This window comes from Gymnodraco acuticeps, unplaced genomic scaffold (assembly GCF_902827175.1).
Source record: "Gymnodraco acuticeps unplaced genomic scaffold, fGymAcu1.1, whole genome shotgun sequence".
Taxonomy (NCBI): Eukaryota; Metazoa; Chordata; class Actinopteri; order Perciformes; family Bathydraconidae; genus Gymnodraco; species Gymnodraco acuticeps.
The window spans coordinates 90569-104550 of record NW_022989973.1 but is presented as its reverse complement, the minus strand read 5'-3'; the positions used below and the strand labels follow the sequence as shown (position 1 = coordinate 104550).

General features: G+C 48.2%; 1 protein-coding gene across 1 annotated transcript in view; it reads right to left on the bottom strand.

The window, feature by feature from the left end:
- Positions 1 to 13982, bottom strand: part of smc6 (structural maintenance of chromosomes 6) — a gene marked incomplete in the record, with an annotated part of 51892 nt that overhangs the window by 14931 nt on the left and 22979 nt on the right. Inside the window, 3 exon segments of the mRNA XM_034210845.1 lie at positions 856 to 970; positions 9853 to 10054; positions 11616 to 11794. Of these exon segments, the coding sequence (XP_034066736.1) occupies positions 856 to 970; positions 9853 to 10054; positions 11616 to 11794 (496 nt within the window).

Below are 13982 nucleotides of genomic sequence, written 5' to 3'. Positions count from 1 at the left end.
AGCTGTGTTCACCTTGCAGGTGCAGCTCTGTGGCTTTGATCCTGGATCAAGTGTTTAAGTCATGGATGTTTAAAGTTTAACTTCTTCATATGTCTAATATTATAGTTGACTTTTCATTCAGGAAGTATGACGCTGCGCTGTCAGTGTGCTTCTCCATGTTTGTGATTGGTCGAATGTTGCTAGCCCCGCCCCTTTCATGTGAACGCGCTCTCAGCCGGACAGAGACACCCTGGCTTGAGTTACTGAGTTGATAACCAGCGTCGTCTGACCGTTTAGCGAGAGCTCGTTTGTTTTGGGTTAGGTAAGCCGGCTAACTCAAACATATCCAGGTTATGTTGAACCGGCTTCGTCGTACACGCCTCAGCAGCAACAGCCTTCAACTGATCTATTAGACACTGCTATCTATCAAATTCTAATGATTGTATGACTTCATGAATTTGACTTCACAGACTGTACGTGGTTTGCCCTTGTTTGTCATGCTTTGCTTTCTGTTATTTTGTTCATGTCTGTTACACAGGGAGGCTGTGGCTCAGTGGGTAGTGCGCTGAACTTTGAATCAGGGGGTAGCAAGTTCGAGTCCCACTGCAGTCAGCATGTCGTTGTGTCCCTGGGACACTTCACCCCAAAGTGCTCCAGTGGGGATTTCCCACAGTACTGAATGCTTGTTAGTCGCTTTGGATAAAAGCATCTAACAAGTGTAATGTAACACGTTGCTTTGGTCGGGACCCCCTTGAAAACCAGATGGTGCATCTCAAGGGGTTTATCCTAATAAATACATTTATATATATATTTAAGCATTAATTGATAATTTCACCAAAAATATATATACATTAATAATGCAAAGGTGTTTGTGACCTTGATGATGAGGATGGACTCGACGCCTCTCATATCGATCAGACAGTTGAAGACGACCGGACTCGTGACGGTGATGACGTCGAGCAGCGAGGGAAAGTCTGTATGAAGAGCCTTCCTGCAAACACCACAGAAGAAGAGCTAAAGGACTCCTACTATCATTAGGCATATATTATAGGTCTCAGATATATCAAAAATATATATAATAATGTCTCTGAAGTGTCCTGCTCCAAACCCCAAACAGGTCCTTGTAGCCCCCCCCCTCTCTTCCAGCTGTTACTAAGGACATGTCTCTGAAGTGTCCTGCTCCAAACCCCAAACAGATCCTTGTAGCCCCCCCCCCCCCCCTCTCTTCCAGCTGTTACTAAGGACATGTCTCTGAAGTGTCCTGCTCCAAGCCCCAAACAGGTCCTTGTAGCCCCCCCCCTCTCTTCCAGCTGTTACTAAGGACATGTCTCTGAAGAGGTCCTGCTCCAAACCCCAAACAGGTCCTTGTAGCCCCCCCCCCCTCCCTTCCAGCTGTTACTAAAGACATGTCTCTGAAGTGTCCTGCTCCAAACCCCAAACAGATCCTTGTAGCCCCCCCCCCTCTCTTCCAGCTGTTACTAAGGACATGTCTCTGAAGAGTCCTGCTCCAAACCCCAAACAGATCCTTGTAGCCCCCCCCCTCTCTTCCAGCTGTTACTAAGGACATGTCTCTGAAGAGTCCTGCTCCAAACCCCAAACAGGTCCTTGTAGCCCCCCCCCCCCTCTCTTCCAGCTGTTACTAAGGACATGTCTCTGAAGTGTCCTGCTCCAAACCCCAAACAGATCCTTGTAGCCCCCCCCCTCTCTTCCAGCTGTTACTAAGGACATGTCTCTGAAGTGTCCTGCTCCTAAACCCCAAACAGATCCTTGTAGCCCCCCCCTCTCTTCCAGCTGTTACTAAGGACATGTCTCTGAAGTGTCCTGCTCCTAACCCCAAACAGATCCTTGTAGCCCCCCCCCTCTCTTCCAGCTGTTACTAAGGACATGTCTCTGAAGTGTCCTGCTCCAAACCCCAAACAGATCCTTGTAGCCCCCCCCCTCTCTTCCAGCTGTTACTAAGGACATGTCTCTGAAGTGTCCTGCTCCAAACCCCAAACAGATCCTTGTAGCCCCCCCCCCTCTCTTCCAGCTGTTACTAAGGACATGTCTCTGAAGTGTCCTGCTCCAAACCCCAAACAGGATCCTTGTAGCCCCCCCCCCTCTCTTCCAGCTGTTACTAAGGACATGTCTCTGAAGTGTCCTGCTCCAAACCCCAAACAGAGTCCTTGTAGCCCCCCCCCTCTCTTCCAGCTGTTACTAAGGACATGTCTCTGAAGTGTCCTGCTCCAAACCCCAAACAGATCCTTGTAGCCCCCCCCCCTCTCTTCCAGCTGTTACTAAGGACATGTCTCTGAAGTGTCCTGCTCCAAACCCCAAACAGATCCTTGTAGCCCCCCCCCCTCTCTTCCAGCTGTTACTAAGGACATGTCTCTGAAGTGTCCTGCTCCAAACCCCAAACAGATCCTTGTAGCCCCCCCCCTCTCTTCCAGCTGTTACTAAGGACATGTCTCTGAAGTGTCCTGCTCCAAACCCCAAACAGATCCTTGTAGCCCCCCCCCCTCTCTTCCAGCTGTTACTAAGGACATGTCTCTGAAGTGTCCTGCTCCAAACCCCAAACAGATCCTTGTAGCCCCCCCCCCCCTCTCTTCCAGCTGTTACTAAGGACATGTCTCTGAAGTGTCCTGCTCCAAACCCCAAACAGAGTCCTTGTAGCCCCCCCCCCCCTCTTCCAGCTGTTACTAAGGACATGTCTCTGAAGTGTCCTGCTCCAAACCCCAAACAGATCCTTGTAGCCCCCCCCCCCTCTCTTCCAGCTGTTACTAAGGACATGTCTCTGAAGTGTCCTGCTCCAAACCCCAAACAGGTCCTTGTAGCCCCCCCCCTCTCTTCCAGCTGTTACTAAGGACATGTCTCTGAAGTGTCCTGCTCCAAACCCCAAACAGATCCTTGTAGCCCCCCCCCTCTCTTCCAGCTGTTACTAAGGACATGTCTCTGAAGTGTCCTGCTCCAAACCCCAAACAGATCCTTGTAGCCCCCCCCCCCTCTCTTCCAGCTGTTACTAAGGACATGTCTCTGAAGTGTCCTGCTCCAAACCCCAAACAGGATCCTTGTAGCCCCCCCCCTCTCTTCCAGCTGTTACTAAGGACATGTCTCTGAAGTGTCCTGCTCCAAACCCCAAACAGGATCCTTGTAGCCCCCCCCCCCTCTTCCAGCTGTTACTAAGGACATGTCTCTGAAGTGTCCTGCTCCAAACCCCACACAGATCCTTGTAGCCCCCCCCCCTCTCTTCCAGCTGTTACTAAGGACATGTCTCTGAAGTGTCCTGCTCCAAACCCCAAACAGGTCCTTGTAGCCCCCCCCCTCTCTTCCAGCTGTTACTAAGGACATGTCTCTGAAGTGTCCTGCTCCAAACCCCAAACAGATCCTTGTAGCCCCCCCCCCTCTCTTCCAGCTGTTACTAAGGACATGTCTCTGAAGTGTCCTGCTCCAAACCCCAAACAGATCCTTGTAGCCCCCCCCCCTCTCTTCCAGCTGTTACTAAGGACATGTCTCTGAAGTGTCCTGCTCCAAACCCCAAACAGATCCTTGTAGCCCCCCCCCCTCTCTTCCAGCTGTTACTAAGGACATGTCTCTGAAGTGTCCTGCTCCAAACCCCAAACAGATCCTTGTAGCCCCCCCCCCTCTCTTCCAGCTGTTACTAAGGACATGTCTCTGAAGTGTCCTGCTCCAAACCCCAAACAGGTCCTTGTAGCCCCCCCCCCCTCTCTTCCAGCTGTTACTAAGGACATGTCTCTGAAGTGTCCTGCTCCAAACCCCAAACAGATCCTTGTAGCCCCCCCCCCTCTCTTCCAGCTGTTACTAAGGACATGTCTCTGAAGTGTCCTGCTCCAAACCCCAAACAGGATCCTTGTAGCCCCCCCCCTCTCTTCCAGCTGTTACTAAGGACATGTCTCTGAAGTGTCCTGCTCCAAACCCCAAACAGGATCCTTGTAGCCCCCCCCCTCTCTTCCAGCTGTTACTAAGGACATGTCTCTGAAGTGTCCTGCTCCAAACCCCAAACAGATCCTTGTAGCCCCCCCCCCTCTCTTCCAGCTGTTACTAAGGACATGTCTCTGAAGTGTCCTGCTCCTAACCCCAAACAGATCCTTGTAGCCCCCCCCCCCTCTCTTCCAGCTGTTACTAAGGACATGTCTCTGAAGTGTCCTGCTCCAAACCCCAAACAGATCCTTGTAGCCCCCCCCCCTCTCTTCCAGCTGTTACTAAGGACATGTCTCTGAAGTGTCCTGCTCCAAACCCCAAACAGATCCTTGTAGCCCCCCCCCCTCTCTTCCAGCTGTTACTAAGGACATGTCTCTGAAGTGTCCTGCTCCAAACCCCAAACAGATCCTTGTAGCCCCCCCCCCCTCTCTTCCAGCTGTTACTAAGGACATGTCTCTGAAGTGTCCTGCTCCAAACCCCAAACAGATCCTTGTAGCCCCCCCCCCTCTCTTCCAGCTGTTACTAAGGACATGTCTCTGAAGTGTCCTGCTCCAAACCCCAAACAGGTCCTTGTAGCCCCCCCCCCTCTCTTCCAGCTGTTACTAAGGACATGTCTCTGAAGTGTCCTGCTCCAAACCCCAAACAGATCCTTGTAGCCCCCCCCCCTCTCTTCCAGCTGTTACTAAGGACATGTCTCTGAAGTGTCCTGCTCCAAACCCCAAACAGATCCTTGTAGCCCCCCCCCTCTCTTCCAGCTGTTACTAAGGACATGTCTCTGAAGTGTCCTGCTCCAAACCCCAAACAGGTCCTTGTAGCCCCCCCCCCTCTCTTCCAGCTGTTACTAAGGACATGTCTCTGAAGTGTCCTGCTCCAAACCCCAAACAGATCCTTGTAGCCCCCCCCCCTCTCTTCCAGCTGTTACTAAGGACATGTCTCTGAAGTGTCCTGCTCCAAACCCCAAACAGATCCTTGTAGCCCCCCCCCCCTCTCTTCCAGCTGTTACTAAGGACATGTCTCTGAAGTGTCCTGCTCCAAACCCCAAACAGGTCCTTGTAGCCCCCCCCCCTCTCTTCCAGCTGTTACTAAGGACATGTCTCTGAAGTGTCCTGCTCCAAACCCCAAACAGATCCTTGTAGCCCCCCCCCTCTCTTCCAGCTGTTACTAAGGACATGTCTCTGAAGTGTCCTGCTCCAAACCCCAAACAGGTCCTTGTAGCCCCCCCCCTCTCTTCCAGCTGTTACTAAGGACATGTCTCTGAAGTGTCCTGCTCCTAACCCCAACAGGTCCTTGTAGCCCCCCCCCCTCTCTTCCAGCTGTTACTAAGGACATGTCTCTGAAGTGTCCTGCTCCAAACCCCAAACAGATCCTTGTAGCCCCCCCCCCCTCTCTTCCAGCTGTTACTAAGGACATGTCTCTGAAGTGTCCTGCTCCAAACCCCAAACAGATCCTTGTAGCCCCCCCCCCTCTCTTCCAGCTGTTACTAAGGACATGTCTCTGAAGTGTCCTGCTCCAAACCCCAAACAGATCCTTGTAGCCCCCCCCCCTCTCTTCCAGCTGTTACTAAGGACATGTCTCTGAAGTGTCCTGCTCCAAACCCCAAACAGATCCTTGTAGCCCCCCCCCCCTCTCTTCCAGCTGTTACTAAGGACATGTCTCTGAAGTGTCCTGCTCCAAACCCCAAACAGATCCTTGTAGCCCCCCCCCCTCTCTTCCAGCTGTTACTAAGGACATGTCTCTGAAGATGTCCTGCTCCAAACCCCAAACAGATCCTTGTAGCCCCCCCCCCCTCTCTTCCAGCTGTTACTAAGGACATGTCTCTGAAGTGTCCTGCTCCAAACCCCAAACAGATCCTTGTAGCCCCCCCCCTCTCTCTTCCAGCTGTTACTAAGGACATGTCTCTGAAGTGTCCTGCTCCAAACCCCAAACAGGTCCTTGTAGCCCCCCCCCCCTCTCTTCCAGCTGTTACTAAGGACATGTCTCTGAAGTGTCCTGCTCCAAACCCCAAACAGATCCTTGTAGCCCCCCCCCTCTCTCTTCCAGCTGTTACTAAGGACATGTCTCTGAAGTGTCCTGCTCCAAACCCCAAACAGGTCCTTGTAGCCCCCCCCCTCTCTCTTCCAGCTGTTACTAAGGACATGTCTCTGAAGTGTCCTGCTCCAAACCCCAAACAGATCCTTGTAGCCCCCCCCCCTCTCTTCCAGCTGTTACTAAGGACATGTCTCTGAAGTGTCCTGCTCCAAACCCCAAACAGGTCCTTGTAGCCCCCCCCCCCTCTCTTCCAGCTGTTACTAAGGACATGTCTCTGAAGTGTCCTGCTCCAAACCCCAAACAGATCCTTGTAGCCCCCACCCCCCCTCTCTTCCAGCTGTTACTAAGGACATGTCTCTGAAGAGTCCTGCTCCAAACTCCAAACAGGTCCTTGTAGCCCCCCCCCCTCTCTCTTCCAGCTGTTTTAAGGACATGTCTCTGAAGTGTCCTGCTCCAAACCCCAAACAGATCCTTGTAGCCCCCCCTCTCTCTCTTCCAGCTGTTACTAAGGACATGTCTCTGAAGTAGTCCTGCTCCAAACCCCAAACAGGTCCTTGTAGCCCCCCCCCTCTCTTCCAGCTGTTACTAAGGACATGTCTCTGAAGTGTCCTGCTCCAAACCCCAAACAGGTCCTTGTAGCCCCCCCCCCTCTCTTCCAGCTGTTACTAAGGACATGTCTCTGAAGTGTCCTGCTCCTAACCCCAAACAGGTCCTTGTAGCCCCCCCCCCTCTCTCTTCCAGCTGTTACTAAGGACATGTCTCTGAATAGTCCTGCTCCAAACCCCAAACAGGTCCTTGTAGCCCCCCCCCTCTCTCTTCCAGCTGTTTTTAAGGACATGTCTCTGAAGTGTCCTGCTCCAAACCCCAAACAGATCCTTGTAGCCCCCCCCTCTCTCTTCCAGCTGTTACTAAGGACATGTCTCTGAATAGTCCTGCTCCAAACCCCAAACAGGTCCTTGTAGCCCCCCCCCCTCTCTTCCAGCTGTTACTAAGGACATGTCTCTGAAGAGTCCTGCTCCAAACCCCAAACAGGTCCTTGTAGCCCCCCCCCCTCTCTTCCAGCTGTTTCTAAGGACATGTCTCTGAAGTGTCCTGCTCCAAACCCCAAACAGGTCCTTGTAGCCCCCCCCCCTCTCTTCCAGCTGTTACTAAGGACATGTCTCTGAAGTGTCCTGCTCCAAACCCCAAACAGGTCCTTGTAGCCCCCCCCCCTCTCTTCCAGCTGTTACTAACGACATGTCTCTGAAGAGTCCTGCTCCAAACCCCAAACAGATCCTTGTAGCACCCCCCCCCCCTCTCTTCCAGCTGTTACTAAGGACATGTCTCTGAAGTGTCCTGCTCCAAACCCCAAACAGGTCCTTGTAGCCCCCCCCCTCTCTCTTCCAGCTGTTACTAAGGACATGTCTCTGAAGAGTCCTGCTCCAAACCCCAAACAGATCCTTGTAGCCCCCCCCTCTCTCTTCCAGCTGTTACTAAGGACATGTCTCTGAAGTGTCCTGCTCCAAACCCCAAACAGATCCTTGTAGCCCCCCCTCTCTTCCAGCTGTTTTTAAGAACATGTCTCTGAAGTGTCCTGCTCCTAACCCCAAACAGATCCTTGTAGCCCCCCCCCTCTCTTCCAGCTGTTTTAAGAACATGTCTCTGAAGTGTCCTGCTCCTAACCCCAAACAGATCCTTGTAGCCCCCCCCCCCTCTCTCTTCCAGCTGTTACTAAGGACATGTCTCTGAATAGTCCTGCTCCTAACCCCAAACAGATCCTTGTAGCCCCCCCCCTCTCTTCCAGCTGTTACTAAGGACATGTCTCTGAAGTGTCCTGCTCCTAACCCCCAAACAGATCCTTGTAGCCCCTCCCTCTCTCTTCCAGCTGTTACTAAGGACAGGTCTCTGAAGTGTCCTGCTCCAAACCCCAAACAGATCCTTGTAGCCCCCACCTCTCTCTTCCAGCTGTTACTAAGGACATGTCTCTGAAGTGTCCTGCTCCAAACCCCAAACAGGTCCTTGTAGCCCCCACCCTCTCTCTTCCAGCTGTTACTAAGGACATGTCTCTGAAGTGTCCTGCTCCAAACCCCAAACAGGTCCTTGTAGCCCCCCCACTGCTCTCTTCCAGCTGTTACTAAGGACATGTCTCTGAAGTGTCCTGCTCCAAACCCCAAACAGATCCTTGTAGCCCCCACCTCTCTCTTCCAGCTGTTACTAAGGACATGTCTCTGAAGTGTCCTGCTCCAAACCCCAAACAGGTCCTTGTAGCCCCCCCCCCCTCTCCTCCAGCTGTTCCTAAAGAGCTGACTCTGGGTCAGTAGCTTCAGAGAGAGTAGATCTCATCAGGAGAACTCTCCCAGCAGAAACTCAGCTAAATGCTGCCGTGATGAAACTCCATATCATGTTCCAAACCACATCAAGGATTTTCTCTGAAACAGGATGGAGCTCAAACTCTTTCTCTCTCTCAGGTTTACCACAAGGTGACTTCCTTTTGATTTCCTGCTTCTTCACACAGACTCTCTCCAGCAGGTTAGCTCTGAGTGTTAGCATGCTAATGTAAACACAGACTGTAGGTGTGTCTCCATGTCGAGTAAAGCTGCTCCAGAGCCACTATTTCAAGCATGCTACGTCATCGAGTGCCGCCGAAGGACTGTTCCAATGTCCAGCATACTTGGAAGTCTACCGAGCCCGGCGTACTTCGTAGCGAGAAATTTCGAGGCTGCACATGTGTAGACTCTGCGGTCTTAAAATCCCCACAATGCTTTGCGCACGGACCAATTTCCCCAAATCTGTGGCGGAAAATGTAAGAGGCGGGGCCTCTCGTATGAAGCACACTTGCTCGTCTGTTCCACTCTTCGTTTTCCGAATGCCAGGAAGGATTCTTGCCTCGCTTCTGAAGCAAGACGCTCGGCAGACATGTGCTACCAAGCAAGCGTCCTCGACATTGAGAATCACCCCATATTACTTCCAGAACACGTCTCATTGTTTCTGACAGCAACGTTTCTGATTGGCCCGTGGGGGTAAAGCCCGCCCACACTTTAGTAATGTCATCATGACGCAGCAAATCTGGATCAGCTCCGTTGTTCCGCGTTTTTAGAGATGTGGGTACGGAGGAAAAGAGAGAGGGTTTATTTCCTGATGCTGCGTGAGTTCCCCGACACACCGGGGACACACCGGGGACTCACCGGGACACACACCGGGGACACACGGGGGACACACGGGGACACACCGGGGGGACACACCGGGGACACACACCGGGGGGACACCGTGATGTAGAGAAGACATCAAAAAGAGCATTTTGCATGATAGGAGACCTTTAAACGCAGTAGTACGTTAATTATTTTATAGTTTAAGTTCAGTTTCTAATCATAAATCTAATGGCCAGAAGCAAAATGCTAACGTTATGCTATAAAGGAGCTACAGGTGAGTCCAGCAGCACGACTTCAACGTCACGCCAACTTCAGATCCAGATTCAAACACACAGACTCTAGATGGAACGAGTTGAAGCGTTTGAACAGTCTGCAGGAGGCAGGGACTTGCTTTCAAGCAGAACAGAAACTAACTTAGAGGAGTGTTCACGTGTTCGGCGTAATGACGTACAACGACCTCCACGACTTCTGTAGTCCTATTCAGCCACTTGGTAACAACCATCGTTTTTCAGACACGTCCACTCTTCAGAAATCACCAGTGGGGTCTCTGCTGATGATTTAATGTCCTAGAACAAAACGTGACCCGTCTCTTCAATGTGTCTCAACCACAGACCTTAGTTCAGATAGTCTCCTAACCCTACGGAGAGATCCCATTGGCTCTGAGACGAGGGAACAGGAAGTGGAGAAATGCTGACTCACTTCCTGGTTTCAGGACTCGTCACTGCACCACTCCATAAAGGGACCTTTAAAATGTGTCAGTAAAATAAAACACTACTCTAAACATCCTGCAGCTTCGTACCTCCCGTGGAGGTTGTAGAGTTTCTCGGAGAACTGGCTGACGTTGATCTGCGGTCGGTTTCCTTTCGTATAATGCCGCCTCATGATCTCCTGCAGCAACGCCTCGTCGCGGTGGTTATCGCAACAGAACGCCTTCATGAAGCCGCACAGACACGCCTCCACAGCTGCTGCCAGCAGGGGGTCCTTCAGGCTGATGAACGCCCCTGAAGCACAAGGAAAACTTTGGTTGAACACATTATTACAAAGCAAAAAGTTATTTAAACACATTATTTTAACAATTCAGGCTGATAAACGGCCCTGAAACACCCGAAAACTTTATTTAAATACATAACACATGGAAAATGCTATTTGAATACATTTGTATAACGAGTTGCAGCAGGGGGTCATTCACACTGAAAAACACACAGCAGACACAATGTGTGCAATTTTCCATGCAACATGTAATATAAATGCAATTATTCACTGCAAAACGTAAAGCAAGTTTCAATCTGTTATTTCCTGCAGATGTGTGCATGGTTAGCTGATGTTTACAGAACATTAAATACATTGAGGAAAAACACATTTTAAAGGTAACACTTTATATTAAAAAAGGTACACTTATTCACCATCAACTAGTTCATTAACAGATTAGAGTCAAACTACCAGCTTATTGGTTATGAACAAGACTTCACTTTAAAATAGGGAACATGTTCTGAGTTAGAAAAACCACATTTTGAGTTATTTTGACACAAATAACACTTTAGTTTCATGTCTTGTTACATAAGAATAGATCATATCTGTTAGGTGTTATTATGGAGAGTTACTATTCTTATTCGGCCCATATTGAGCATATTAAGACCACAACTCACGTATAAATAAATCAGCACTAATTAGGCAAGGCAAGTTTATTTATATAGCACCTTTCAACACAAGGCAAGTCAAGGTGCTTTACAAAGATGAAAGACATTCAGACAAAGGCATTTAAAAACAGTAAAAGATAATAAAAGAAACTTTAAAAGAAAAAGTACATGGATAAAAGTTACAGTGCAGTCTAAGATATGAATAGTTCAATTAAAAGCAAAAGAAAAAGAAAAGTCTTCAGCCTGGATTTAAAAGTAGTCAGAGTTGCAGCGGACCTGCAGGTTTCTGGGAGTTTGTTCCAGATATTTGGAGCATAATAACTGAACGCTGCTTCTTCTCCATGTTTAGTTCTGACTCTGGGGACAGAAAGCTGACCAGTCCCTGAAGACCTGAGAGATCTGGATGGTTCATCATTTAGCAGGAGGTCAGAAATGTATTTTGGGCCTAAACCATTCAGTGCTTTATAAACCAGCAGCAGTATTTAGAAATCTATTCTTTGACACACAGGAAGCCAGTGTAACTGTAATTAGAGGGTTATTGAGGAAAAACTCTCAACTAATGGTTTATTACTTGTAGAATATGGTCATGTAGAATAAGGCATTAATAAGAGTTGTATAAAATAGTTATTCAAAAGCCAATAGAGTGTCACAGTGACGTGTCCTAAAACCCGGACGTAAGCTGCGCATGGGTTCCTTCGACAAAAACGCAACGGGGTCTCTCCATAGGATTTTGGAAAATAGCTCTAAATCAGGTCTGTGGTTGAAACACATTGAAAAGACGGATCACGTTTTGTTCAGCCGGATAATCTCCACATGCCTACTTTTATCATTTTCTATAAAAGTTATAAAAACGTAGCCAGAATAGAATAAGGAGTATAAAATAAAAGAATGGAGTTGCACTGGCTTTTAAAGAAAGTTATTTTACCCAGGGGTCCGATGGGTTTTTTCTTGAAGCGTCCGGCAGCGTTCGCCTCATCGATGGAAATCAACAGGTCTGGAACTTGGTCTCCGAAACGCTTCAGTTTGTTGGACCGGCTGGCCAGAACCTGGTTCCTCCTCCTCACTTTGGACTCCAACAGAACCTGGATGTTCCTCTCCTCCAGTCTGACACAACCAACAGAACCAACACAACAGATCAGGACCAGAACATTCAAATATTGTGAACATTCTGAAAAAAAAATCGAATATTCTGAAAAAAATTCAAATATTCTGGAAAAAAGTCAGAAATAAAGAAAAAGGCAACATTTTGAATAAAAGTCAAATATCGTGAAAATTGAGGAAAAAAGTCAAACATTCTGAAAAGTCAGAATTACAAAAGAAAGTCTTTATTTTGAAAAAAATATTCTGTAAAAAGTCAAAACATTTTGTAAATCTGATCTAAATGCTTGACTTCCTGGCTTTTGACTGAAAAACATGTGAAAAATGTGTTCAGAATCACCTCAATCTTTATTTATGTATATAGCACATTTAAAGGTTAGGGTTATCACGCTATGTTCAGGCAATAGCATGGGTCTCAAATATATAAAAACATGTCTGAAGTGTTTTGTTTCAAACACCAAACGGATCATTCTAGCCTCGCCTCATGTCCCTCTATTCCACTTCCTGTTTCTAAAGTGCTGATTTGGGGTAAACAGCTTTAAAGAGCTCATGCGGGACCCGGCAGCTACTGTCTAAACCAGTGGTTCTCAAATGGGGGTACGCGGACCCCTAGGGGTACGTTGCAGTACTGCAGAGGGTACGTGAGATTTATTTTATGTTAATGAAAAAAACAACATAATTAATGCATTTAAACAAACTACTAATAGTAGATGAACTACTTTATTCAAAGGTTTACAGAAACTCTGGATAATAAAATGGGAAAAATAAACGGGGTGCTCTCTTTCCCTCTCCCTCTCCTGACAGCCCGTCAGTCTCGTGCAGCTCGCTGAACCTGTAATGAGTGACCCGACAGTAAAGAATACATATATGTATAACTAGTATAGCTAGTTCCAGAGTAGATAAACTAGCTAAGTCTGTTAGGTCTAACTCTTAGTGTAGGCCTATTTAATTTTGCTCCACTCAACGGTCCGTCACAGCGGCGGAGCTGTGATCATGCAGAGCCTCGTGTTCTCCGTCAGCAGCAGCTGATCTGATCTCTCTCTCGCGTCCGGTTATACTTCACTCGCGTTTATGTCCAAATCTATCAGATCTAGCTAGTTCTAGTTAATGATATGACTGCCTGCTTATCAAAGGACCTAAACAATAAGCGTTGCTTGGCAACGGCTTGTGGCCGCAAAGTATAGCGCAGCATTATGCATATGTTTATATGAGGGGTCAAAATCCCATGCTCATAAAATGCTCATATATTTTTTTCTCTTCATTCCCCACGCCCCAAAATAAATAAATAAATAGATATACCAATTTTGGGAAAAGTAAGGAAGTTTGAGCAGTGTGGGTTTTATATTAACTGAGTTACACATATTTCAAAACGCAGAGTGTAATAACTGCAGTTGCCTCCCTGTCAGAATGACAAAGGTCCTCAGTGAAGCTCAAGCCCATGTTTCACTACATTGTAAGTACAACTTAAAGATCAGTTCAATGCAGCTAATGTCGTCTCTGTGTTATTGCATGATGTTAAAATTGGTTTGCCATGAATTTAGTGATGGATTGTAAACATTTGAAATGTAGCATTTAAGTGTTTCTCAGTTACTGTTGTTGTTTTAATAAATCAGACTCTGATGGTGCAGCGCTGTGCTGTACCTCTTTGTATAGGCATTTTTTCCTTAAATTGTTTTTGCGCTGATCAGGGGGTACGTGGCTGAATTTTTTTTTCAAAAGGGGTACATTATTGAAAAAAGTTTGAGAACCACTGATCTACACTAAACACTGCCGTGATGAAACTCCATATCATGGATTATCAAGGATTCTCTCTGAAACAGTTTGGAGCTCAAAGGCTTTCTCTCTTGCCGGTTATACCACAAGGTGAGTTCCTTTTTACTTCCTGCTTCTTCACACACATGCTCTCCAGTACAGGTTAGCTCTGAGTGTTAGCGATGCTAATGTAAACACCGACCATATTACGTCCAAAACAGTCAGGCATTGTTTCTGATAGCAACGTTTCTGATTGGGCCGTGGGTCCACATTTCAGATATTATATCATATCGGACGCAAATCTGGATCAGCTCCGTTGTTCCCCGTTTTTAGAGATTTGGGTGCAGAGGAAAAGAGAGGGGGTTTTACTTTCTGACGCTGCGTGAGTTCCCTGACACACCGGGGACACACCGGGGACACAGCGGGGACACAGCGGGGACAC